Below are 27,951 nucleotides of genomic sequence, written 5' to 3' on the forward strand. Positions count from 1 at the left end.
GGGTAGCTATAGTGACCATGCAGCATTCTGATCTGATCCGGTTTCTGGTGGTCACGCACTCATTTGAGTAGGCCTACCTATAACTAAAATGAGTTAACTTTTATTTTATTTTGTATGATTAAATGTGACAGTCAGTCTTATTATGACAATTCTTTCACTTGTCTGTGTCTACTTCTCTTTTAGGTGCTAGTCAACAGGATGTGTGCCAAAACCACAGCAGTGTCAGAAGAACAGGCGCCTGTTTCAACACGTTACAGCTTGGTCTGACATATAATTCAAAGAGCACTGCAAACAGCTGCTGCCTTTTACAGCTAAATCAGTTTTAAGGTAATCCCTAATGGTAAACTAAACTCTTTCTCTGGGGAACAACAAGGCTATAATGACACACACTTTTGTCTATTATATTTAAAAATAGAATTACACTGAAAGATATGGGCCATATAGACTAAATAAAGAGGTGGGTAGGGGTAAGAAGAGGAACAGGAAGAGAGAAAGAGAGCGAGAGAGAAAGAGAGAGAGAGAGAGAGAGAGTTAAGCAAGCAGATGCATCGGCATGTGAAGCTACACTCATACCTTAAAGTTTTTCATGAAGATATTTGAGAACTGAATCAATGGAGCTCTACTCAATCTACATGGACTTCAAGTGATCATGCTTTTCACGTTTTCAGGGATTAATTACACAAGATAAAGGTAAGATAAATTGAGTTATTACATTGTAATTAGATTAAACTTCAAAACCCAATATTTGAGACAACTTTTGCATGTTCCTGCTATGGGGAACTTAAGTTTAACTTAAAGGAGTAATCAAGAAGACTTGCTTAAGTTAGACTTAAAGAATATCATTTATTTAATCAACAAGGCAATATGTAGTGAGTGAGCGTGTATAACATGATAGTATTGATCAAATTGTCAAAAACGTTGTTTACTGTCACAGCCCTTTGAAAACATTCCTTTCCAAAGGTTGGAAAATGTGACTGACATTCAGATTTTCAACATAAACATCTGCAGTCTACTGTCTACATGTTAGAACCTGTCAATCTGGTTTCAAATACATTTCCTCAGAAGGATTAAGCTTACAGCTGCATGCCCACAGTCTGTTTTGCAGTTGAGTGATAGCTAAAGCTTGATGTTATGTTTATTATTAAATGGGGGCATGTTGTCAGTGTAAATGTTTCCCACACTAAATTATCATTTATGTGTATCTTCCTATCATGTTTGTTTAGACAAAGCTTATGTCGATGACGCAAGTGAAAGCTGAAATGGCTGAAGAGAAGTTGGAACCTCTTGTCATCATTGAAGAGGGGGACGCTGAGGGAGTTGCTGAAAGACGGAGTGTCAGCCTTGATGCAGCAGTGGTTCTCAACAATAATGGAGACTCAGCAGTGAAAAAGGAAGATGAACATTCTGAAAAGGAGCTAAGTTTAGACATTGTATCGAGTGAAATGCCTTTAGAAGCACAGAGCCTGCCAAAGCAACATCCCATCACAGAGGAAAAGCAGAGAGGACTGCACGCTGGGAATGAAAAGGATGGAGTTGCGCAGAGGCCAGAAGAAATGGACAATGCAATGAAATGCAACAAAGTACCTGAGAAATCTACAGGACACACAGACACGGAGGCAGAGCAAGACATATCCGCAGCAACAGGCCATCAAGTGGACACAAATGGACTTACTTCCTCTGACCAGCTATCTATGGTGTCAGAGAGTCCAGTGGGTGCCAGAAAACAGGTTGGTGGATTCGATTTCACTTTGATCTAGAGTACTTCTGCCCCCACCTCACCTTTACAGTAATTCAGTTAGTAATTTATGTGGTGAACAAAGGACCTATTCTTAGATTTCTTGACTTTAAACTAACCACGGCACGCACAGAGGCCAATCTTTTGGCAGAGTAACAAGGAGTTGAACTTTGTGCAACAGTGCGTGTGGGTGTACATAGCAGAATACTTTAGCAGTGCCAACAAACACAGCCGGTACCACTCACTGTAAGTCTGAAACCTCTCCTCTCTCGCTCGTACTCTCTCTGCTTCCCCTGTCTTTCTTTCTTCTCTATAGGCTCATCACAGGTCAACTCCTGACTTCCCAGAGGCACTATATGAACTGCTGTGCACACTGCAGGAGGGAAGGAGGCTCAATGACCAGCGCTGCTCCTTCAGTCTGGAGAGTGGATTTGGAAGGAGGAGGTGCCACTCGGAACCTAATGCCAGAAAACCAGCCAAGAGAGGTTATAGGCCAAATAATGCAATAGTACAGTACATAGTAGACTGTAAAATCCTGAGTTAATTGAACTCTGAGACCCACACAGGTCCATGTTTACACTCTCGGATTTAATGTGCATCAGTTAATAATTAAATTTTGAGCTGATACTATAATCACATATTTTCATGTTTTTTCTTCGTTGAGGTATAGCCAGCATCTCGTCAATTGCCTGTAACACCTTCCTATTTTCTCCTTTGTCCTCCTCTTCATTCCCCGCAGTCATCTTCTCCTCCATGACTTCATTGCAGAGAGAGGAGTTCTATACGCTGGTGGCCACAGCCCAAGCTCGCCGCCTAGATGACCAGCGGGCTGAATTACAAAGGTCCCCACCCCCAAAGTCAAGAGCCAGCAGATTCAGAGGCAGTATTAGACAACTCACAATTGTGAAAAAGCCTGCTCCTGTCACTGCTCCTGTCAGCAACGATGACCTGTACAATATGATTCTCACCACACAAGTAAGTAGACTGACCCCTCTAATATTTTAGATGCTTTCCGTCACAGACAGCCTCTTGCCTTGTGGAATTTCAACAGTCTCTTGTAATGGACCCAGCAGAGGTATCACACCAGTCATTTCCATGAGGCATTACTCATTTCATACATGAAGGCATTGCATAACAATTCAAACCCATTTCCAGGCCCAAGGCAGGCTGGAGGACCAGCGCAGCGCAGCCCCTGGTCCCGTGGACGATGAGGACTTCTTCTCCCTCCTGCTGAGGGTCCAGGGAGGTCGCATGGAGGAGCAAAGAACCGAGCTACCGCTTAAAACCTGAAACAAGAAGATGGCCGAGCCTGGGAGCCCCAACATGTGGCATGGCTTTAGTTTAATGCCTTTTTAAAAAGGGATTGTCGTACACCTTTGTTCAAACATTTGTTTTTTCTAGTTCACGGCTTGTTGACCAACTTGTTCTATGGTCTTTTGATAATATTGCTCTGTGATAAAACTGTTTAGCAAAATGCTAATGATTGAGCAACAAAGCTATTCATGTGAATGTCGTCACTTCTGATGAAATTGCAAATTCTCTGTTGCGATGAAATTGCTTTACATTGTCCTTAGGCCATGTTTTTCTAAATTATTAATACCGGTAATAATGGTTTCGCTTCTTGACAAATTAAAACTAAAACTAAAAACTAGGAGGATCACTTCACATCAGCCAGTGAGGAGGAATAATCCAGTGCTTCTCAGATGTAGGACGATCCAATGATTAACAATGTTCTGAAGAACACGTGTGCTCCAGTCTAGAACTTTATTAATTGTTTGCAAAAACAAAGTCTAAGATGTCTGACTGAGTGGTTGTTTGTGTACAGTATATGTACAGAATATCCTGTTCCTTCAGAAATAGACTGTTATATCTCTTGATATTTCCCTTGTTGTACTGTATACTGTACTTGACAGCGAGTGGGTAAGCAGTGATGAGAAATAACACCACAGATTGAGTATCAGATCTTGTCAAGGCTGCATTGATTAACTGTATTTGGATAATAAAATATGCATCTGAGCCTTTTATACACATTGCATTTATTTCATGATGTTTTTATTGGGTGGTGAAAAAGGAGATTTGAGCTGCTCTAATTAACATATTGATAGAAATTATTATTTGCTTGTATTCTATATTTACTTACCCAATATATGGCAGTGGAAATGGTAAGTAAAAAAGTAAAACTACAGTTCCTTAAAAGGTTGCAAGGCCAGGTCGTTTTGATCAAAACACATATTGGGAACAAGAAATCAGCCAGCAGAAATCCAATTTTATGCAGCTGTTTGTTCCTCCCTAACTGCTGAGATTTGGGATGTTACAACTTCTCTTTTCTGGCACACAGTAAAATCTTTAGCGTTAATTCATCCATTTGTAACTCTGACTGAGAAAGTAACATTTGTACACATTGATGATTTTACTGTGTATGACATCCTTCAAATGAGCAGCTGGCTCAAGGGCTCACTAGATCCCGCAGCAGGCAGCATAAATTCTGCTGTATAGTTAATAAGATCTTCCAAGCATCACCTCCTGGCTGCTAGTTCCCCTGATAGTTCAGGATGGACAGAGGGGAAATTGAGAACCAACAACATTAAAGGACTACTTTGTTTTTTTTACAACAAGGGTTATTTTATTAGTTTGTAATGATAATAATTAAAATATGAGTGTTAAATCATGTATTGCTTTCTATCCTTAAAGTGATTTTAGTGATTTTTAACTGGGTTCAAGAGTTATAGGCCAAAACTGTTACAGCGCCACCATGAGGCTGATTTGAAAATGTAGGGTGGCATTTCTTCCATGGCCTAGTGGGGATGTGCATACAAAGTTTTACGGAAATCGGAGGCTGCGTTCATGACTATTTACCAATGGACAGAATGCCCCCGCATTCTGTCCCCCAGTTAAAAATCACTAAAATCACTATAACGATAGAAAGCAATACATGATTTTTTAAAACACTCATCTTTTAATTATTATCATTACAAACTAATAAAATAACCCTTGTTGTAAAAAAAAACTAAGTTGGCACCTTGATCAAACCCTTTTCCTTCACTCATTGCAAGATGCTCCATATAACAAAAATGCCTCAAATGTAAACTCAAACACCAGACAGGACCTCTGGATACCATGTGACAGTGCAGTTTCTGTGAAGACTGCTTTTGGAGGAAGTCCTAGGTTCTCTCACATCAGGTGCGGTTGATGTGAGAGAAGACGATGGGTTACTTCCTCAAATGAATATGTTATTGTATAAATACAGCTACTTTATAATCTACAGTAAATACTATAACAGTGAATGACTGTGTTGGTTTCAAGTGTTGGTTGTAAATTGTTTTTACGAGATAGTATGATATGTTATTCAATTAACATTACAGTGGTATAACAGGCAAAAGTATTAGTGGAGATTTTATTGTTATAATAGCCAAGTGTCTGGTCATTTTACGAGATAATACAAAAGGGAAAATAAGGGTTAATTCTGTAACAGAGAGATCACCATGCCTTCAACTGTTATATCAACAGAAAAGTTGGGGATCTTGAACCACTTACCAAGTGTCCAATCTTTCCAGATACGTTTAGCTTGAAAACCTGGTCTGTGTCTGACATATTGTGTTGTAGATCATCACATGTCTACAGAAAGAGAGAGAGAGAGAGATGGAGAGACTGACTAACCAAAGGCTTCAGGTCTCTTTCAAGAACAAGCAATTATTTAACACTGACAGTTATGAGAAATTGAGAACTTAAAGATTTGCAGAGTTGTAAAACAGAAGCAGGGAAACTTTTGGAGATTACTTTTGAGAAAAGATGTACTGCTGCACATGGGTGAATAGGCTATATGGGATAGGCCTATAGTTTGGTTATGAATGTTAATTTAAAAAAGTAATAAGGAGAACATTTTACGTTTAAAATAGTGCATAAGACTGCAAAGAGCAAGTCAAGATGTGAAAGAGTTCCCCTTTTGAGCTGCAACTAGCAAGCTGCCGACTGCAGTCAAATGTTTGTGGTGTGCTGGTGTTATTATAGATTACCATGGTGACAATGGCTGAATCACACACAATCTATAGCATATAAAAAAAGAAAGCGGGCACCCAGTAGAGTGTATACCTAAACTCCACCAGACCACCACAACTATGCAGTTGTCAACATATGCCATTTCCACTAGAGATATGACTTTTGGCCTTACTTTAAAACACAGAAAAAAGACATGGTGCAACGTTTCGCCACAGTTGGCCTTCATCAGGGGATGAAGGCCAACTGTGGCCCAAACGTTGTACCATGTACATTTCTCTGTGTTTTAAAGTAAACTAAACACCTTTTTTCTTTTGAACTGTCACTGTGTCCAGCACCAGCAACAAAGTGGATGTGAGCAACCCACTGTTTTGAAGTAATTTTGGCCTTCCCATTCATTGTGATCTTCACCTCTGATGTATTTGAATGTATAATTGGAGCAGCCTACTGATTATTCCCACAGTTTCATGCAATCCAGTCATAGTTTATAAAGTTTTGTTTTTTTCATTATAGAGAAAAACAAACAAACAAATGGAATGGGTAAAACATACTCTCTCGCCATGCCTTTCGGCCTGGCGGAGACAATAACAAATATTGTTAGGGATTTGTGAAGTCTTGTAGGCTACAAGGTGCATGATGCAGCTGACTGCTTAAAACGTGGAACTACCATCTCTGAAGCAATCTGGACAGAGGAAACCTGTTTATGTCCCTCTCTCAAGGACAGAAGGCCAACAATAGCCTCAAGAGGATAATTTGACCATTTACTGAACTTTATCTATAAGCATCTCATCAGTAATGTTCATTACTGCAATGGATAATGCTGAAACTAGTTTGCTCTCGCAGGGAATTGTTTTGATATAATCTGCATTATACTTTACGAAGCTACATGAAAAATAAAAACAAATCGCATCAAAGATTATAATACATTTGGTTTGATAAAACCTATATTACAACACTATGGATAAAACCGATAAAACATGCAAAGGAAAGGAGCCAACAAGAGTAGGCTGAACTCATGTGACGTCATCGGTCACTTGACCAAAACAAGGATGTGGTTGAAGTTTCGACTCGCATGGCTCATGGATTATGTTATAAGAAGAAGGAACCAACTCTCTCTCCATACACTCCACTTCGATTTTAATCAAATGTGGAGAAAGCCGTCTTTCCGAGGTGAGTAGGTCTCGACGGGTTTGTTTCACAACAGACATTTTTACCTGTTATACGATACGAATAAGTTACATGTCTCTTTTTAATAGAAGCCTTCAGTTGGAACAGGGGGGGAAATATATAGGTTTTTGTTTTACATTTATACTTGCAATTACTGATTCTTAAATGGCAGCTGTGATAAATTGAATAACTACACATTTTTGTAGGCTACTTACAAGCGTAAAAACTAATTCTGCAGACGCATTAAATTTCGTCTTTCTGTTAGAGCTGCACATATTCTAGCATATTCCGATTCTATATTCCTATTCTATTTTTGCACAAGCTTTAATAAATGTTGTACATCATTGTTAGGAAACGGACTTAACATTTTTGTCTCCCGTGTTTTGAAACTTCCATCAGATGTATCCATTCTTTGTCCTGCTGATCTTGTACCAACCGCTAGAGGGAGACACTTCACCAATCACCTGCTTCAACGACAATGGAGAAGCTGTTGATTGGTAAAGTTCTGATCAAGTCTAGTTACTTAGAATGTTTTTGATTTGCTCAAGTCAATGCAACAAGTTCAAGAGACAACCACAGGGGAGCGCTGAAACAATTTAACATATTTTTCTGCTTAAACTACACAATATAATTGTTGCTGTTGTGGAAAAGCCCACCATTGCAGGTTAAAGCAAGCAGAGTAATATAATATATTTTATTTATCCCCTTCAATAACATTCATTTTTAAAAGTCGGTACAAAAGGAAAAACCAAACTGCATCAGTATGACTGCCATTCTCTGCATTCTCTCTCTCCACCGCCAGGTTCTATGCTTACAAACTCCCTAAAGAACATGGCAAACAAACCCACTATGATGGACTGAGGTACCTGCTGATGGAGAGAGGAACTTCAGGATGGACAGCAGGGAAACAGTCAGCCAATGACACCTCTGGAGCCATCGGGAGGACTGTAGGACAGCTGTATCAGCAGCAAGAGGTCTGATTATTTGTTTCTTGATTGGCCTATCTATCTTTGCATCCGACGTGTAAAGAGAGCATAGATTAGATACTCAGATAGAAGTGACTTTTAATTCAATGAAAATTGTACAGATATTACAGTACAGAAATTATTCAGGTGACAGTCACAGCTCGCTGAAAGATGTTCAAGCAAGTAGTTACTTTTAATCATGGGATTCATTTTTTTTTTTTTGTCATTAGATGACAGCTCTCATTCTGATAGTCTTTCACATGTAATAATAATAATGCTCAAGAGCAGGAGTAAACACACCAGATAAAGTCTAATTGTATTACACAACATCAAATAAAAGTTAAATATGGGAATTAGATATACTAATTAGTGCAATTCAGATATTTATTTACAGGATAAAAAGAAAAAAACAATCAACATAATATATTCAGTCATAAGAATTCAAACTATTAACAATATGAAAAGATTACAGTAAATCAATAAACACAATACACTAAAGGCAACAAAAAAAACAGATCGTATAAAGAAGAGTTAAGTGAAGAGAAGTTCAAGTGAAAAATGTACTTTCTCATTTACTGAATGAATGCTGTTATTCTATGTGATATTCTGATAAATGTATCTCTTATTAATTCACCGATCATAAATATGGAACTGGAAAAGTTTGACTCATCTACTTGCAGTTCTGCTGTTTTCTCCTGACACCTGGTAAATCTAAGAACAAGATTCCCTCAACTCCTCACTTCCTCATTCAGTTAACAACCACATCTGCTTAATGTGTGTTTGCGTGCGTGCGTGCGTGCGTGCGTGCGTGCGTGCGTGCGTGCGTGCGTGCGTGCGTGCGTGCGTGCACATAAACACACAGGTGTACACATGAGTCTTTGTTTGGTTTGCACATTACTATGTATGCTCTTTTCAGAACACTGAGGTAGCATACATCCTTTACAATGACCAGAGGCCACCCAAGGACCTTGGTGACAGATGGCCTTATAATAGGCAAGGGGGGCATACTAAAGGTGAGGACAAGATCATTGCTGCTATGATAATCACATAATTAAGCTTTGAGGCTATAAGTGATTTGACTGAATATGTCTAAACAAAACACAGCACTCCGGCCCATGGGGTGATTTGGAGAAAAAGAAGAGTAAAAATATAAATTAACAACAAACAAATAGCCCACTGCTCCTAATAGTTGGGATGGGTAAATGGAGAGAGTTAATTCCAGTTATGTACAAATGTACTTGGCAAATACCCCAACAACAACAACAATACTTTCAAGAAGCAGAAAATGCGGCATTGTGCGCAAGTTTGCCTGCCGTTACCAGGTTTATCGCACTGACAATGTGTCACAAATGTACAGTGGGCATATCTGTGCGCCCACCACAGATATACAGGCAAGTTGAACTTTACTGTATATTGTAGATTACAATATTCACGGCCAGCAGCCACTGTCTCTCATCTGTGCTGGCAAAGCTGCTGTACATATGAACCAATGGAGATGGCAGGTAACTGCCCACTGTGTGTAGTAAGTAGTAACTAGTGCGAGGGCCCTACTTCACTTCTTAACAGTATTACACTGAAGACTGCGAGGCAGCAATTTGATACTCTTTTATCCAAAGAATATTGGACATGGCCTACACTGAAGTCCAGGGGCTGTTCTCAAACCAACCTTTCAATGCTTTCCTTCCCAGGGGTTGTCCTGTTGGATAAGAATCAAGGGTTCTGGTTGGTCCACAGCACGCCGGGTTTCCCCCCGGTGCGACAACAAGGACACTACTCGTACCCCAGCACTGGCATGAACAATGGACAAAACTTCATTTGTGTCACCTACCCGCTGGAACGCTTTCAGACCATCGGTAAGATTGGGATTCGATGAATAAAAGCGTTGTAAAGAGGAGGACCTGCTGGCTAGTAGAGATGAATGTCCAGTGCTCCGTTACATCGTTATGAGCTGATGATGTTACCTGTGGTGTTTTCAAGTATAAAACATTGGAATCTTTTATTTAATTAATCGAAGGTATTGATTCCAAATCTAGATATATTGTTGCTAAAAATCAGTATTTCCTCAATAGTACAAAATACAATCATTATATCCTAAACTGCATTGCCATTAGCTTTGCATAAATTCTGTTATTTTTTTGGATATCTTAAACCTACATTTTGTGTTAATGACTTTCAACCGGGTGTCCCTATTGTGGCCATGTGCTTATAGGTGAAACATTAACTCTCTCAGTGCCACGCCCCGACATATCCCGAGTTTTTCCCGAGTACCCTCAGTGCCAGCACGAGAAATCCCGAGTTTTTACTTTTGACTGTGGTCGCGTTATTCTGTTTATTTTTCATGATCACTTTCGCTTCCTGACTACATCAGACTCACCCGGAGCCGGATGTAAAAAAAAAAAATTCAGTTCCGGGTCACGTTGTTTTTCTCCGGTGATTTTCGGCCAGAATAGGGAAAGTCAAGTTTTTTCACACGGTATAAAAAGCGAACGGAGAGGTCCACGTCTACTCTCTTTGGTCTGGGTGACGATCAGTCATCGTAGTCGTGTATCGCATCGTAATTTAGCGCGATCAACGATTGTCGAAAATGTCAACATCCGGTTCTGACCGGATATGACGTGAGCCTGTTTGGGAGGGGGCGAGTGAGCCAGCGAGATCATCAATGTGTCGATTTGTTGCTCTCTACTGGTAGAACTGTATTATGGGTTTAAAACCCCAATCAGATCATTTATTTGAATGAAAAATTACAAAATTACAAAATAAAAAAAAACGCAAATTCCTGGCAGTTTGGGAGTACTTTATGAAAATACTCTTGGCACTGAAAGAGTTAATAGAAATGTAAAGAATTTTCTAAAATAACAGATCTACAAGTTCAGTGGTTAATACGGCAATCATTTTGTCACGATAATGTGATCAATATGTCAAAAATAATGTCTTTCTCCCTTTTAGAATGAATCCGAGTTGTGTTGTTGTTAGATAACACTTAATAATCCAGTCATGTGCCAACAACCCTGATCCTGAACCAAGAATGATTTGCATACACTGATGTCATTAACCTTGTGACAGAACCGCCACTTCAATTCACTGGCAGACCCAGCAGTTAGTACCGTTGCCATAGCAATGCTATGGTGTAATGTAATTGGATGGAAATATGTAACCATAGAGACGTCCTATCCTCTCTATGGATAAGCTAGTGGAGATGAGGTGCATTCTGCGTTCAGCCACAGACTCTAATCTAGTCCATGCGACTCACAACGAGCACATCGTCGCTGCCGCGTGAAAACCTTGTATGTCCAAAACCGTTACTTTTCAGAAAATGGAAAAAAGAACCTGTGTTCCAATGGATCCAATGGAATTAACAGGTGAAAAACTGTTCCATCAGGTGACGTTCAGCTGTTGTCTGAGCAGTATGTTCCAGCAATACTTTACCACAGGTGTGAAATGACGCAAAGAGATCTGATCAACTGTCGCCATAGTTGGTGTTTGTTATTAAAAGACAGCTTGGTATGTCAGGGCCTTTATAGATTCTAACCAGTGTGCAGCTGCTCTATTGAGCATAGGAGCATAGTATCACAGTAACAAACTACCTACCTACCTACACTTCAATATATGCATGCTATTGAAGGTTTCTGATAACAAGAAAGATTAGACAGAGTAATTGGCTGACTGATCACTTCTGGCATAGAACCAACTTGCTGGTCATATTAACAGCCTATTTATTGGACAATATTTGTAAAAATGTAATGTGTTGATCTTTTCGTATGTATGTATTTCCTTGCTGAATAAAGCAGACCTGGCTCTGAACTACTGTATGATTAAAGTTAGAATGGGGAGTAAAGTGTGAAATGTTGCCTATTTCAGGTGAGCAGCTGCAGATCAATCAGCCTCATGTCTATGACTGTGATGTCCCTGAATCCTTGGCGTCCATGGTGCCTGCTTTGGCTGCCGTTTGTAAGAAGAAACAACTGACCAATCACACCTTTCCACATGTCAACCCTGTCTCCAATCGCAGTGTAACTCTGACCTCATTGCACGGCACCAACTTCATCAACTTTGCAAAAGGAGCATCCTTTGACAATGGTAAAGCCATAGGCGACATTGAAACATTTTTCCCTGAAGGTACCCACATTTTCCCGTTGTATTTTGTATGTTTGTTGTTACACACACTAGTTTGTGTGACATTTATTATTATATAACTATGGTTTAATCCTAGAATCTTATTCTGGGCGTGTTATAATAGGTTAACATTCAGCGAAAATAGGCAAACGTTCAGCAAAAATAGCCAATCTACAATCAAGTGTATCGACTATTTTTGGCGAAAGATTTGGTGTAGCGGGAAAAAAAGTATAGACCCCTGGGGGACAGAAGAACGTAGGGCTAAGTGGTTAACAGCTTTATAATAAGCTTTGGTTGTTTTTGAAAACACAGTGGCTTCACAGACCATGAAACAATCATGAATGAGCCAGTATGATAAAACAATAGAAAAGTCAGATACAAACTTCACTCCTGTTGTATTCCTTCCTACACCCTCTTCTGTGCCATCAGACCTGTACCACTCCTGGGTTGCCCCTACCCTCCAGTCTGACCTACTAGTCCAGTTCTGGGTGCGCTCCGTAGGCATCCTCCCGTCTGACTGCTCCCGAGGCTGGAAAGTCCTGGACATCAAGCGCCTCTCTCCGGGGCAGACCTTTACCTTCACGGCCTCCCAGGATCACTCCAAGTGGGCAGTGAGCACAGAGCCAGCTGGCTTGGGGACTGGAAGTTCCGGTGCCGGGGGTTGGGTATGCGTGGGGGACATAAACCGCAACAAGGCAGAGGAGAAGCGAGGGGGAGGCACGGTGTGTTTACAGGACCCGGTGGTGTGGAAGGCCTACCGCACGGCTGCGCTCGAGTGTGAAATGTGTGGGGGAGAGACGAGCAAGTGTGACACCACACTGGACCCTGGTGGATATTATGTCAGGTACTCAACTGGGTTTGATTAAGCGGCTGGTGTGACATGATAAGGATGGAATCTTGTCAGGCCTACTGTGTGTTTGTAAGATAAACTCTCAAATTATTTTATACATGTGGTTGTTGAAATTTAAATGTGATATCGATAACATTTTTATGAATACAATTAATATATATAAATGATAGAAAAAAAATATATATAAAAAAACAATACATTCAACAGAGCTTTTAGAAAGCTGCCCCCCCCCCCTCCCCCCCAAAAAAAAAGATATATAATTTATGATTGTGAATGTGAATTTAAGAACATTTAACGGGTCCAAAATGAATGATATCAATGTAAGCTGTTTGCTCTTTTTTTAAACAAAATTATTTTTTACCGTTTTTTTTTCTCCTCAATTTAGTCATATCCTACTGACTCACCTGCCAGTGAGGAGCATCTAGTATGTAAACCCTTCGTCCTACTCCTCCCACCCAACACTCCCTGGTGATAGGTTCCGCCCCCAGCTCGTAGGAGTATGTGCAATGACCAATGTCACCCTCTCCGCCCGGCTTCCCTCCCCTGAACACGGGCCAATTGTGTTTGTGTAGACGCTCGACAAAGCCGGACGCACCTCGGTGGATTTGAACCCGCAACCTCCGTGGTGGTGGGCTGGGACTTTACCACTGCATCTAGACGTTTTGTTGATGGTATAACACAGGGGTTTTCAACTGATTATGAACCAGGGACCACCACCCTGACTGAGAATCAACCTGGGGACCACTAGCTGTTGTGTTGGGAGGGGGGATATGGGCGTGGTGTGGGGGGAAAAGCTTGAAATTAAATAATGACTGTTAAGGGCTTAATTTAATTTGTTAATTTGAGGTGAATTAAATCAAGCCCTTAACAGTTATTACATAACTGAGATATGCTAGTGGTCCAGAGCAAAAAAAAAGATTGAGAACCACTGATCTATTCCTTTTCCATGGTTGCCCTTACTCGGTTCCCTTAACCTTCTATATTACACTCATGTTAACTGATTCATTGCAACTTATGTATGAGCGAGCAGACACATGCGATTGATTATGGGCACATTTCCTAATAATGGTGACTCAACCAGGCAATCCGCTACAGTTTCCCTTGAGATTCTAACTCCCATTTCTGTGGTTGACAGTTCTTGACATCCGACTTCCCAGTAACTGACAACATTGACGCGTGATATACAGTACGTCACCAGGTAATTTACTGCACTGTAACTAGTCTATAAAATAAAATACAAATACAAATACATTACTAAATGCATGGTCAGGGATGGCACATGCGATACCTTCACGGACCACCAGTGTTCCACGGACCACCAGTTGAAAATCCATGGTATAATATATTCATACCTGTAACACGAAAGATTCATCACTTAATAATAATAATAATACATCAAACTTATAGAGCGCTTTTCAAGATAATCAGATGCTTTACGAAACAAAACAAAAAACGTTGTTAAAGCACAAATTCTAAGAAATAGGGTCTATAAAATAAAACTAACAACAGTTTAAAAATAGGTGAAAACAACAGAAATGGGATTAGGTGAGAAAGGCAAGTCTGAAGATGTGGGTTTTAAGGGCGGCTTGACATGACGACTGGGCTCACACCTCTGGATCATGAAATATGCAGCTTGTGCAATGAACTGGAAACCACTTGAGAGGGTGTGAGCTTCGAGTGGGGGGGAGGTTGTGTGACATCTAGTGGCTGAATGTTATCTCGCAGTGGTTCTCAACCTGGGGGTCACCAAATCATTTGGAGGGGTCGGCAGATGCTTTTCCCCCCAAAAAAAAAAATCTGAATTATTTCATTTGATTCCAGTCAAAAAGGTTGGGAACCACTGACCTGTAGCACCTTTAGGGCATACTGTAGACTTACTAGAGTTACAGTAAAAGGAAGAGATGTTGTGATGTAGAAGGGGGAAGGTGTAGTGCGACATCCAGAGGCTGATTATTATCTATAGTACCTTCTAAGGTAACATACTGTAGTCCTACAAGAGTTACTAGGTAGCGTTGAAAATGTTAAAATAAGATGCATAGGATACATACGTAGTTTTTTTGTTTTGTTTTCATAAGCACCGTTGCAAACTCTTTCGCAACTCTTTCATCATTCCTGAACTGGTTTGTGAGACGTGTCCTCATTAAATATTGTGATTCTTCCGAGGTACATGTATGCATTGCTTTAAAGGAACTGGTACTGCGGAATACCAGAACAATAACATTAAAATACAAATGGATAGTATTCATTGCATATTCAAAGGCAAACTCTGAATCATAGTGAGTGTGTTATTTAGGGTGTATTACCTGTTTATTGATAGTCGATAGGTGCCACGAATGTGTAGGGACATTTTATATTTTCTTTTGTATTGTTTTTTTACAGGCTTTTAGGCTTGCATTCATTATGTTCATTCACTTGTTCATTATGCAGATTCGTAATGACTTTAATACCACTGTCAAAAATTAAGATGCTGGTTGTCTTTAAATTTTAATAAAGTTTGTGCGTAATAGCACATTATTTGCATGTTCGTTTACATTTAACTGCTTCATCCAAATAAATGTATTCTGAGTATCAGATGTTAAAGGTAGCTTGAAATCTTAAAATAAATATACAAATATTCAGTTGCAGCAAAAATAGCCTCTATTGGGCACATTATTTAGGCATTTACAGTATATGGAAACATCAATCAGCAGCACTGGGACTAATAGAAAAGTACATTTATTACCACAAAAATAGGATGTTATGTATGTAGTGCATTAATAGCTTTGAAGTCAGCAGATACAGCACTGTGTAGGTGACCCACATTTCTTACATTGCGCATCCACATACTGTATACTGTATACATTCCAACGAGCACCCTGTATAGAAAGGCACTGAAACAATCAGTAGCATGCTGCTGGTAATTGCAGTGTGCTACAGAAGTAGCCCAGAATCCTCTCCCTGGCCATACCATGCCCAAGCCTCAGCCTCTAAGGAGCCTTCACCAGCGAGCGGGTGGTATGACGGCGCCAGAGGTCACTGGAGTTCATCCATGTTAAGACTTATTTCCACCAAATCCACCCCTCAAAGGCCTGTGTGTGTGTAGAGGTCTTTGTTCTAACTGCACTATTTACATGGCATTTTATGCTAACTCAAAAAACCAGCATGAAATTGAGGCTCTGTACTCGGTGTGCAAGTGTACAGGTAACAAACAATGAAGATAAGCCGTCTATCCAGATGAGGATATTAATTTAGGTTATACTTTGTCGCTGTCGGGTGGAAACCTCGTATATCCAAAATTGTTACTTTTCAGGATTCAAATGTAAAAATAGCAGATCTACAAGCTACTTTTGTGTGACACTGTAGTATGACAAGTATGGCATTCTTTTATGAAAAAACATAAAAAGTTAAAATGTGGAGATAAGAGGTTTCTGCACGACGGCAACAACGTAATAACTTTTCCCCACTGAGAGTTAAGCATAGCTTTAATTAAAATCCTCTCCATTTAACACATTCTAACTACTAAGAGAAGAGGGCGCAGCCACTGAGTAGTGCACAAGGACCAGCACTAAGGCCTATTCTAAGATGCTTGTCTTTTGGTGTGAGAGGGAACTGGATCAACCGGATGACACCCCACATGAACATGAGAACATGCAAACTCCACACAGAAAGGCCCCAGTCGGATTTGAACCCAGAACTATCTTGCCGTGAGGCAGCAGTGCTAACCTGAGGTAGCACCCGATTACCTTTCTGCATCAAGGAAAGAGTTCAGAACAAAGTCCAATAGCTCACACAGGTTAATGAGGGGGGATTTTGAGAACATAGATTCAGACAGAACAAATACACCTTCAGAGGAACCACTACTTAGAAAATCTAAATATTAGCTTATGTTGTGTTGTAAGGTTTAGCATTAGGATCTAATGGTAGAATGTTCTATCTGTTCAATAGGCACACAATAGTAGTTCTGTATGTTCTTTGTTTTATCTGGGAAGTTTTAGTTCATGTGTTACTTCTGTTATGGTGCATTTCAAGTGTACAGTTAAGCAACGTGACAAGCTTTGAAAGTGCTCTTTGTCTTTAAGTTTCTGCTGGAATGATTATTTTATGTGACACTGTACATAGCTAAAACATTCATGGTTATAGACATCTGGACCTCTGAAATAATATTTTTTGCAGGCATACAATTTACTGCAATCAAATAGAGGAGGCTAATTCAAAATAGCCACCTAACTATCAAATCGATGAGCAAATTGTGTTAAATCAAGAATTGATTTGAATCGTGAATCCAAGAATCAAAATCAAATCAAAATGTGAGATTACTGACAATTCCTACCTCTAATGCATGATTCATACACAATTGGTTCCTTTCGAATTCAGACACATGGGTTGATAGCTCCTTGTCAGTGTAAACACAATCTTGACATTATATAGACATATAATACATACGTATATAAAAATACACAAAACATTTAGATTTCTCATACAACCTATTAAGACAAACTTCAGGGTTTTGCTATAGGATGATGTAATGTAGCTTTGCCAATCCATGTCATCCTCATTCAGATGCATGCCATATGGTGAGGCCAGCTTTGTCACCCCTTGCATAATTCTGTAATTCATACATTCATTTCATGTCATTGACCCTCGGTCAATGACATGAAAAATGAAATGTGATTTTTGGTCACAATTCTGGTTTACTTGGACTACACTGAGGTCTCAAACTGCACATAAATGCACATCATTTCACTATTTAAGTTCTCTTTTTCCTAAAGTAATATCACTCACAGTTGAGGCTGAGGTGCCTAAACACCACAAGAATTAAGTGCTGTTGGTAAATAGGACAATTAATATCCATTGCGTTAGAATGGAAAACATGCCGATGTATGAGTCAGCACCAAATGCTATATCAGTTAGACTTCCATTGCTCCTCCTCGAGATTCTTATTGTGTGCTGTCACCTGAAAGAGAGGACAAGCAAAATATGTCCCTGCTGTATATAACTGGGCAGCACTTTATTGAAAATGTCTTTAAAAGTACCTGTTATGGAGCTGCTCATGAAACAAGTTGAAACACATCCTGTGTGCTCATTTTGGTAGAACAAGCTCAGAGGGAATGTGGGAAGCGTTCCCTTTGGGGAGGAAGGCATAGATCATTTGGATTTTGCAGGGTTGAGGGACTCGAGGCCATGTTTCTGAAAGGCTTGTCTGTCCGTCTCAAGACCCTTGAGAACAATGAGTTGGTTGATGTTGGGGATAAATTGTTGTTAAAATAGAGTTCTGACCAGTCTCCTTGTCTTGGCCTTGATTCGCGGGAAAGTGGCGCTGGTCTCTGTGCTGATTGGCTGTAAGCCAAGTGGGGTGTTCCCGCCTTGCCTCCTCAACAGGAAGTCAACACTTGATGAGGTCATGGCATAGAAGACATTTCCTGTGGCGGGGATGGCCAACTCTACAGCCAAAGAAACAATAAACACATCAGTATTCAAGTTAACCAAATGCTGTGATGAAAATACCATCTGTATTCTAAAATGTATGATTCATTCTAGCAACTAAAATGATCTTATTCTATTGCTTTGGGTAACGTCAGCACCTTTTCCATCAGGCAGAAGTTGGATTAGCTCATATCTGGATAACTCTTTGGGGTCCTGATTGTGCTTTTCTAAGGCAGAACTGATCACAGTGGGGGTCTTGTCATTGCTTGTCACCTGAGGAAATAGAAGAGAATGACAATGAATGACACCAGACAGCTTGACTAGCACTAATGATATCCTGGGTACATTTTCTCCCGGGGATTTTATGTCCATCATTATGGGATGCATGCAGACACGATTAAAAGGCTTGAGTACATGAGTGTGTACAACTTTTGAATAAAACATTTTCTACTTTCATTGTTCCTTGTAGAGAAAACATTGTTTCAAGTGGAAAAAAATCGAATGTTCCTGGTTTATTACCAGTATGCTGCGATACAAGTTGCCATCTTGCAAGTCCATCCGTATCCTGATGATTCGCATATCTGGCCCTGACCCATGGTTGTTATAGGAGGGATTGTTGCCACAGGAGACGGATCGACGGTGTGATTTGACGGGTGTGGATGGAGTCAATTTGACAGGAGGGGTGTCATTGGTTGGAGGGGAGGAATCAACATCCAGACAGGACACAGAGGGAGACTTCATATGCTGGAATGAACAAACAAACAAATAATATTAAGGAGGCCATTTGAGGACATGAATGGTATGAGAAGACATTATCATGTGAGGCTGTTGCACAGATGTGGGTGCAAGCAAATAGATGTTACAAAACATGTTTTTCCCCCCCCTAAACGTCTCCTGTGTACGTCTTTGTATGAGTGCAGATCTGGGTCAAGTAATATTTGCAATTCCTTTTCATGTTCCGTCAACATGAAAAAGCAAGAATCATGCATTTGAAACTCAAATGAGTGTATTTCTCATCATCCGAGTTGTCCTGATGTGCTAGATTCACGCATCTGCTACAGCTAGCAAGTAAACGCAAATAGAACTATTTAACTGAGGTCCGTACAAAATGGATTATTAATATTAGATCACTTTTGCTATTACACTTACCCTAGCAAGTTTGGAAAGTAGGTTGTTGACAGGGGAGGGGAAGTCAAAGAGGCTATCACTGTCACAAGTGAGGCTTGTCCGCGAAGTGCTCAAACTGTCCACACACATAGAATCACATCAATACATTAAAGGGCTGTCCACACCAAGAAGAATAACTACAAAGATAACTATCACAATAACGATGTAAGCATCCACACTGAAGAACAGTAATATTTTGTAAACATGTCGAACATTAAGTAAGTAGTAGTAAGCCTTGCTGGGCCATGAGGCCCATAGGGCAGGAGCCTATCTCCTGTATCTGTAGCGTGAGCCAGCTTGATGTACAAGTACACACGCCCTGGACCTAACGCTAGTATATCGCAGGGACCCCAATCCAACCCTGGATTGGGCAGGGAGGCATTGGGTCCTATTTTTAGAGTCTTTGGTATGACCCGGCCGGGGATCGAACTCCAACCTCACAATCTCAGGGCGGACACTCTAACCGCAAGGTCACTGAGTTGGTCGAGTATTAGGGCTGTGTTAAATATGACACCCTGTAAATTCTGATGGATTTTGATTGGCTGTCATTGTTTCTATCATTCATCAAATCGTTCTGAAAGTAATCCCAACGATATAATTCCTCACTGTCATCGTTATAACTGTGGTGTGGACTCTGTCATCCACTTGAGTTTTAACACATTTTTAAACAAAATATTTAAAGTTATCTTTATGGTTATGGTTCTTGGTGTGGACGACCCTTAAGTCACATTATGAACACATAAACGACTGATTTTAGATATTGTATTTTGAATGTAAATGGATGATTATTTAGCTCAATGTTTGTTCATATACAGTATACTTACTCTGGGCATTGTGTAATAATCACTGTTGGGTTCAGGCCTCTAGGGCTAGGCTCACTCATTTCAATTTCATTGGACAGTCTGTAACTGCAATAGACATCATCCAACATATCAGTCAGTCTCAATAGGATCATTAATATGTTTGAAAGAAATGTTATTATACCTGTGCTGAAAAATCTGTCATTTACCTCTCCTCCTCTGTTAACACAGGTACACTTTGATACCAGTGAACAAAGGCCGCATCGGAGTTGAAAACACAGTTTTTACAGGAAGACTGAAGGAGCCGTATTTGAGCTAATACCTCAAATTCCTGTAAACAAAGAACAGTATCGCCGTAAGCCTCAAAACAGCGTATCACCTTACCACCAGTATCACTTAAGTTGCTTAATACCTCCCAGGACACAAACACCAGTGCAGAGTGCCTCTCTGTTTTGATGTATTACAAGTACAACAGATGGTGATACAGTAAGAATCGACTTTTGACCCTTCAAACTGACCAAGTAGGGTTAAAAACCATTGCAACACATGTTACCAGAATCACCTTAGCTTTCAGAACCAACAAAGCACCAGTATTTTGTGATTAAATATTATCTCACAGGTTTTTTTTAGGGATTATAGGCACTTAATATTTTCCATAAATCAAAAACACATCAGATCCGGCTCTTGGCCCAGAGAACCAGGGTCAAGGACAAATGCAACACTTACCCGCCTCCTTTTGTCAAAGTTGATGTAGCCGTTCTGGAAAAGGGAGGGACAGGATGTGTCATTGCAACTTGATGGTCACTTGCATAATCAGTTAAGTAATGGCCATTGGCTCTATGACTTGGTTCCTATTGATAGACAAATAAGAGGAACTCACTTCTAGCCTGTCTTTGACCGCCGTGTCGAGCATGGTGAGGTCTGTGAGGAAGATTCCAAGGTAGGGCACTGTGCCTTGGGCACTTGACTGTGGGCAAACATGTAGTATTGTATCAGCCACAAAGCCGGCTACAGGGTTTCCCACAGACATCTATAAGGGCCTGCCCTACACAGTCAGAGAGTTCATAGTCATCGTGCTTTGTTATTTGACCCAGGGCTTATTCACACACACCACTTACCACCGTATGACGTCTGTTGTTCATCCTAGTACTATCCAGGTTAGCAAACTTCGACGAACCCTCCTGAAAAATGAGACATTACATTTGGTCAAGATACTAAGCAATATAACAAAAACAAAAAGTGAACTATTGCTGCAAAGATTTTGTCAAAGAACAAAGAGCTAGTATTCATCTCAGAACCTAGATGGTAGAATTTGTAACCTTTAACAGACAAACTGAAAGATTGAGGGAAGCGGCTTGTTCTTTGGAAAATCAAAGCCCCTACAGAAGGTAATGATGTTTTTCAAAGACTTCAAAGCACCAAGGAAAGTTTTCCAAATGAAAGCCCTGGGCATGTGTTTAGAATAGATGAATTCCCCAGAGGGTCTATGGAGAAAATCACAGCTAATGCAAAGGTATTGATGCCTGTGCTGCAGCATTATAGAGAGTCAAAACATAGCTAATCCTGCCAATTTCTCCAGCTCTCTCTCTCACAACGTACCCTAAATACAAAGTTGAGATGGATGCCTTACAAACTAGAGCGCCAGGGTTGACAAAATAAAGGTGATCACACACAGCTAGATTTAGACTAGGCACTTCACAACTGAACATTGTAGTATTGACTTGAGGATTTGGGTTATTCAATTTGAATTTGGATAATGTAAATCCTTGTATCTACCTATATACATTTTACCCATCATATCTACTATAGCACTGACACTTAGTGGTTATTATATGGCTATTCAAACTTGTGAACTGCCAGTTGGGATGACCATTCAATAGTAGAACACCAATTTTAAAATGCCTTCTCAGAAACCACAGTAAGGCCATTTGTAACTTAGCAGGAGGCAGAGAAGTTGGTTCATGCTTTTATCTTTAATCGTCTGGAATATTGCAATGCACTTTTAACTGGCTTAGGGTACGGGCACACCGAACGTAACTACCGATAAATGCTGGTTGTGCGCGGCCGCCTGTTTTGCGTGCGGCCGCCTGTTTTGTGCAGCCACAACCGCGTGCACTCGATAAAGTTTAACCTAATTTCAACTGAAAATACTTGCTACAATGCTCTGCTTCACACTAACAATAATACACACTTGGAGCTGTTCAGCACAGTCACCATTTTGTAGCTATTGATAACGGAGCAATTCAGAGTTCAACATCTAGCTCAAGGTCAACATTGATAGACATTGTGATTCACTTTCAACACAGAGCATGTTGGGTTAGTATTTTAACCAGCAACACAGACCATGCAGAACCCAGTCCACACAGTCTGTATTAGTAGAAATGACTTATTATGTTAGTATGGAAACCACGTGAATTCTCAGATAGGACAAATCTATGTGAATTACAGGATGCTGTTCCCTGATGTCTCATTGAGCGTCTCCATGGCAACTCACCTCCTTCAGTAGTTCTCTGCTTTGTGCGTAGTTGTCCTTCTCCGAAAATATGTCTGACAGCTCCTCGTATCGTCTCACCGTTTCCCTGTCAGGAATCAGGTGGTGGAAAATATTACATTCACACAAAATATTGCACATCGTTATTTGGGTTGCTTGCGTAGTCTCTACTCACATACAAATGGTGCATGTCATCGGCAAATAATGTGTCAAACGATGTTTAAATGTGAACCAAAGTGAGATGCCAGCACATGATAATGCAGCATGCACAAGTACAACGGTTTTCATCCCTTTCTCGATCAGGGTCCACATGAAAATCTTGAAAGCGTTTACGGCCCACCCATCTGACCACTTAACACGGCAGCCGAACGAGCGTGCACTCGATTGTGTTCCGGCTCGGATCAGTGGAACTAACTTAATAGTCTACTTTACAGTAAGTTCCTATTTAACAATGTCACAATGAAAACAACATTTTCAAGGTTTTAAAGGGACTACACCATGAATTTTAACTTTTTCTTATTTTTTGTGTGTTTTTGGTCTCCCCTACCTCTCTTCTATCCCCAAAAATACCCCAGTTTGAGCACTCAGGCTTTCACAGCAAATCTGGGGTTTTCTGTGAATTGGTCTCAAAACAGGCCAAACTGAATTGCATTATTATTATTTTTTATTTTTTTACTTTTTCCACACAGAACCAGGAGATAACATACAAACTGGCTCAATAGCGCCCCGTGCCAAATCAGGACAATGTGGTATTGCAGGTGAAAGTGCTTTATAAGCCAGAGAGAAGTTAGTTGGAATGAGTATATCTGAGGCTTGATTTAGGCTCAAACCTTTTGAAAAACGTTTGAGGGACATAAACAATATGATATTAAATATTATTTAATTATTTTAAATTCATGGTGAAGATCCTTTAAAGTAGAAAAAAAAAGACCATGATTTTTATTAACATAATGTTTTAAATCTTAATGTTATATTATCATAAAAATCTTAAGGGTTTTTGCCCATCATTAGGGGCCCACTTGCACTATCCTCCCGGCCCACAGGTTGAGAATGGCCGCAGCATGCACACACCTGTCAGTCTCCTGCCAAGTCCTGCGCAGCCTGTGTATGGGATTACTCTGCAGAGCGGACACAATGGCATACAGGGACGAGAAGTTCTTCCTGGCTCTGCACTCCTGTTGAAACCACAAGCGTACACTTTACAATACATTACATGCATGCCAAGTAAACACACATGCATGCAAGCATGTGAGTTTCATGTGCGCGTCTCACATGTGTATGCGCACGCACATACATTGACTTAGAGCACACACACACACACACACACACACACACACACACACACACACACACACACACACACACACACACACACACACACACACACACACACACACACACACACACACACACACACACACACACACACACACACACACACACACACACACACACACAGTAACAGAACACCTGTGTGCAGGCCTTTGTATAGGATTGAGTTTCGCTGTCTGATGCGCTGAATAATGCACCACACTACAAGAGGCTCCTCCTATAAGGAACAGGGTGAGCTTGGGACAGTATTTTGGTGATAAACAAACTATGCCACATAAAACAGAGTGTGCTACGCCGTTCAAGGGTAGCTTGATTTCTCACCCAGAGAAAGAGAGGTTTGGAAAGGAGTCAGCCTGCCCATTTGCAAGTAAAGGTTCATTTATACTTAATCTTGAGGCCACGTCGCTTGTTAAAAATGAAAATGTGTGTGTGTGTGTGTGTGTGTGTGTGTGTGTGTGTGTGTGTGGGGGGGAGGGGGGGGTTCATTTGGAAATACGTAATTTGTCATATGCTTTGTTGGTTGGGGTGGTCATGCGACAAGGTTTTAAGCCTAAGAGATCTGCTTGTTGCAGGGTTAAAATATTCTTAAGTACAAGTGCTAGGGTGTTTTGTACAGTAAATCCTATTAGCGGGTCTGGGATCTAGTGGTAGGTAAACCAGATTAACTCGGTTTGCCTACATTTTCATTAGTGAAATAAAGCTTATCTACATTTGAAAGCTGATATGAACCTTAATGTTACACATTCACCATAAACATGACATGAGGGGGAATCGGATTGATGTACTGTAAGTTCCATGACAATTGGGTTTTGCACAAAAATAAAACATTACACTCTATCTATTATCATCCCACCACTTAGAGGTGCAAGATAACAATACAGGATAACCTTAAGGATTATTTACAACACATCCAGTACATTTTGAACTATGACCTTCGAGAAGTACGAGTTACTGACCTCTGCCACACCGATCCATTTCTCCAGCAGCCGTGCTCTCTGCTGGCTACGTAGGCTCGTGGGCCAAAGGCAGGACGCTAGAACTGCGTTGGCCAACTTGTTGAACTGACGTATGGTGGCCCGGACAGACCAGCAAACCCCCTCCCTGCCTTTCTTATCCCTCTGAGACCAAAGGGAGCCGAGACAGTGATACGGGACCAACCGCACAAACAGTTCCTGAGAGGGAGAAAAAAGTATGAACCTAATTTACCACAGCACATATCAAATCATCTTAGCATCAGTTATGTAATGCAGTGGTTCTCAAACTTTTTCATGTCAAGAACCCCCAAATTAATATGTAATTGGCCACAGACCCTCATCTGAATATTATGTGCCAGAGTTGTGAGCTTGTAGATTGTCTATTTTCAAATAGCCAATGTATAGGCTATGGTTGTATATGTTTTAATGCTATAATATCTACCCCCCTGGAACCCCCTCAAGGACCCCTGGGGGTCCCCAGACCACACTTTGAGAACCACTGACGTAATGAACAATGGATGGTGTTGAATGATTCATGAATACACATCTTCAGAGTTAACCATTAAAGTAAACCTATATACTTAGTTGACTAGACCCAGGGGTCTCCCCATGGCCCACTCTTTTTTTCCCCTCTACACCAAATACCTGTATATTTGCATTATAAAATAGCAGATCTACAAGCTCACAATGCATAACGTTGCAATGCGCTGTGAGCTTGTAGATCTTCTATTACCATCGAATGTTCGCCCCACAACAGGGAGGTTTGGGTTCAAGAGGTAAATCTCACTGTCTCTATCCTGGTGAGCTGCTCAGCAATCAGCGCAGCGGGGAATCCCAGGACGTTGGTGGGGTCAAACGTAGAGGAGTTGGAAGGAGCGCTGGTGGAGATCGGTGGCCCTGCAAGAAAAGAGGCTGCTCAGTAAAAACGTATGGATAATAAAATGTCTCAATGGCAGACGAGGACAGACAATCCTGTCTACCTTCCCTCTTCAGTGCTTATTTCTTCATTTTGAAGCAATGACTACAATCAGAATATATAGCTTCAGCTGCAGATTCTTAAAAATAACATCAGCTTTAATTACACATTTGGTTGACCAATTGTAAATGTTATTTTCTTTTTTTTTTATCAGCTAAAACTTTAATTTTGTAACTGCAACTTTGGTTAGTATTTCTTCTCCTATTTTGGTTTTGCATAAGGATAAGGATAATTCCTTTTAACAGGACGTTCATGAAAGTCCTTGCGGGCTTGTTTCCAATGAGGGCCTGTGAGCAATTAGGGGTTAAGAGTCTTGCTCAGGGACAAATTTCATTTCATCGACACATATGCTGGCGTGACCTGGAATCGTACCTGGGGCAACCAGGGCCTCTGGCTCCCTAGGCGGGCTCACTAACCACTCAGCTATGGCCGCCCCTTATCCTATTTAAATTTATTGTATTGTGTTTTTTTTCCTCCTTACGGGAATACGTTGATTCTCATATTATTGATACAGCCTGAAAAAATAAATAAACAAGAAAGAATAAAGATGTAATACCCCTATGTGACTCTGAGAGCAGGGCCTTCTCACTGAGCTCCTCGGCTATCCTGAGGAGGCGAGCACAGAGGTCAGCCCCTGAAGAGGAGTCCTGGGGCAGGAGGGGAGCAAGTCGCAGCAGGCGAGAAGGCTCCCCAAGTGCATGGAAGTCTTCAGGATACTCTGAGAGCCACGTGCTGAACACTGTACACACCGCTCTGCTTAGGCACAGGTTCAAGAAGAACAAAGAGATGAGAAGATTACAAACAAAAGAGACTGAACATGGTGCTTATTAGCACTTAGCAGTAGTGTTTCTATCACGTGCGGCCCATCTAGGAATAAAGGAAAATGTATTTGTCTCTGTACAGTGACTATGATTCCTTACTTATGTCTGCTCTAACGATGGTGATCTGGGCATTTAATGTATTTATTTTATTCAGAAAACATTTTTTTCCGTTTGCACTGATTGCAAATTAAGGATTCTAGGCATCTAAATGCCTAGAATGCACAAAAACATAGATGCACAGAAGGAAGCACTCCCTAGAAATAATAACATAAAATGTGCTGTAAGACAGATCCATAATACTGTCCTAGTACTGTCACATCACCCCAAAAGATCCCTGCAGACGTGTGATATCATCGCTGTCTGGCAGAAACCTTGCATCTCCATAGACGTTTTTTTAAATATCTTTTCATAAATGAATGCTATTGGTCATCCTTTAACCACTTTAAAGAGTTTGCCTGTAATGACATGCCCCCAAATAGGGATACCAGGTTGAAAGTGGTTTAGCCTGGTCTGTGGGATTGGTAAATAGTTAACCAATGAAAATACACTGGAGCTACTGTAACACAGGTTCTTTTTTCCATTTCCTGAAAAGTTAAAGTTTTGGTCATACAAGGTTTCCGCCCAACAGCAAAAATATGTTTTATATGTATTTTCAAAGGCTCACTTGTTGAAACATTGTCTGGTCTGGCTCTGTGCGTTATCTCCTGGAGGATTCTCCAATCTACCAACAAGAAATAAAAAGAGAGAACACAATTTTTGTGGGAAAATAGATTGACTTGAAAGCGTCAGTTACATTACTGTGTCATAAAGGCCAATAATGCAGTTCAGTAAGTAATTTATGCCACAGTCCCTCAGGAAAAATGTTTTGTCTCGATTCTAACTTTTCCCACTCCTTTGGGAATGCTTTCCAAACCATTGCTTCAAAATACTACTTTCATTCTTCAAGAAAGACTGTTTGACAGAACTAAAGGCTTTATTAGCACTTAAGACAAGGCTTTCATGTTGCTAAACCAAACAGTAGTTCTAATATCAATTTGTACACAGTTGCTTGTGATAACATAATCAGCTAAATCAACTTTGCTAATTTGCTCGGAACTGTTGATTGTAGCATTAAGACCAACACAGATACAACTTGTAGAAGCTCACCACCTCTTTAGCTGTAAG

At 40.5% G+C, this 27,951-nt stretch overlaps 3 protein-coding genes across 5 annotated transcripts in view; 2 read left to right on the top strand and 1 right to left on the bottom strand.

Annotated features, from left to right (window-relative positions):
• The first annotated feature begins 84 nt into the window (after window positions 1–84).
• gpsm3 (G protein signaling modulator 3) lies at window positions 85–3,759 on the top strand. Its single transcript, XM_080427757.1, has 5 exons — window positions 85–690; window positions 1,224–1,727; window positions 2,052–2,220; window positions 2,475–2,710; window positions 2,891–3,759. Exons 2-5 carry the CDS (start codon window positions 1,233–1,235, stop codon window positions 3,023–3,025), a joined length of 1,035 nt encoding a protein of 344 aa, XP_080283883.1. The 5' UTR covers window positions 85–690; window positions 1,224–1,232; the 3' UTR covers window positions 3,026–3,759.
• Window positions 3,760–6,766: 3,007 nt separating this feature from the next.
• Window positions 6,767–15,332, top strand: dnase2 (deoxyribonuclease II, lysosomal). The gene is made up of 7 exons (XM_080425497.1): window positions 6,767–6,898; window positions 7,295–7,392; window positions 7,698–7,869; window positions 8,777–8,873; window positions 9,549–9,713; window positions 11,719–11,937; window positions 12,403–15,332. The coding sequence occupies exons 2-7, from the start codon at window positions 7,295–7,297 to the stop codon at window positions 12,837–12,839; spliced, it is 1,188 nt and encodes a 395-aa protein (XP_080281623.1). The 5' UTR covers window positions 6,767–6,898; the 3' UTR covers window positions 12,840–15,332.
• A 190-nt stretch (window positions 15,333–15,522) lies between these two features.
• Window positions 15,523–27,951, bottom strand: part of rgl2 (ral guanine nucleotide dissociation stimulator-like 2) — a 28,265-nt gene continuing 15,836 nt past the window's right edge. For 2 of the 3 annotated variants that reach the window (XM_080425494.1, XM_080425496.1), the window contains 15 exons: window positions 27,452–27,508; window positions 26,523–26,719; window positions 25,778–25,887; window positions 24,973–25,188; window positions 23,756–23,859; window positions 22,688–22,772; window positions 21,312–21,374; window positions 21,074–21,160; window positions 20,920–20,952; window positions 20,403–20,524; window positions 20,218–20,301; window positions 19,376–19,469; window positions 18,746–18,970; window positions 18,385–18,499; window positions 15,523–18,243 (listed from right to left, as the gene is read on the bottom strand). In XM_080425494.1, the coding sequence (XP_080281620.1) occupies window positions 18,062–18,243; window positions 18,385–18,499; window positions 18,746–18,970; window positions 19,376–19,469; window positions 20,218–20,301; window positions 20,403–20,524; window positions 20,920–20,952; window positions 21,074–21,160; window positions 21,312–21,374; window positions 22,688–22,772; window positions 23,756–23,859; window positions 24,973–25,188; window positions 25,778–25,887; window positions 26,523–26,719; window positions 27,452–27,508 (1,774 nt within the window). In that variant the 3' untranslated portion in view covers window positions 15,523–18,061. The remainder of the gene's footprint in view (window positions 18,244–18,384; window positions 18,500–18,745; window positions 18,971–19,375; window positions 19,470–20,217; window positions 20,302–20,402; window positions 20,525–20,919; window positions 20,953–21,073; window positions 21,161–21,311; window positions 21,375–22,687; window positions 22,773–23,755; window positions 23,860–24,972; window positions 25,189–25,777; window positions 25,888–26,522; window positions 26,720–27,451; window positions 27,509–27,951) is intronic. The other variant, XM_080425495.1, reaches the window with a different exon arrangement.

This window comes from Gymnoscopelus braueri, assembly GCF_963280865.1.
Source record: "Gymnoscopelus braueri genome assembly, chromosome: 4".
Lineage (NCBI taxonomy): Eukaryota > Metazoa > Chordata > Actinopteri > Myctophiformes > Myctophidae > Gymnoscopelus > Gymnoscopelus braueri.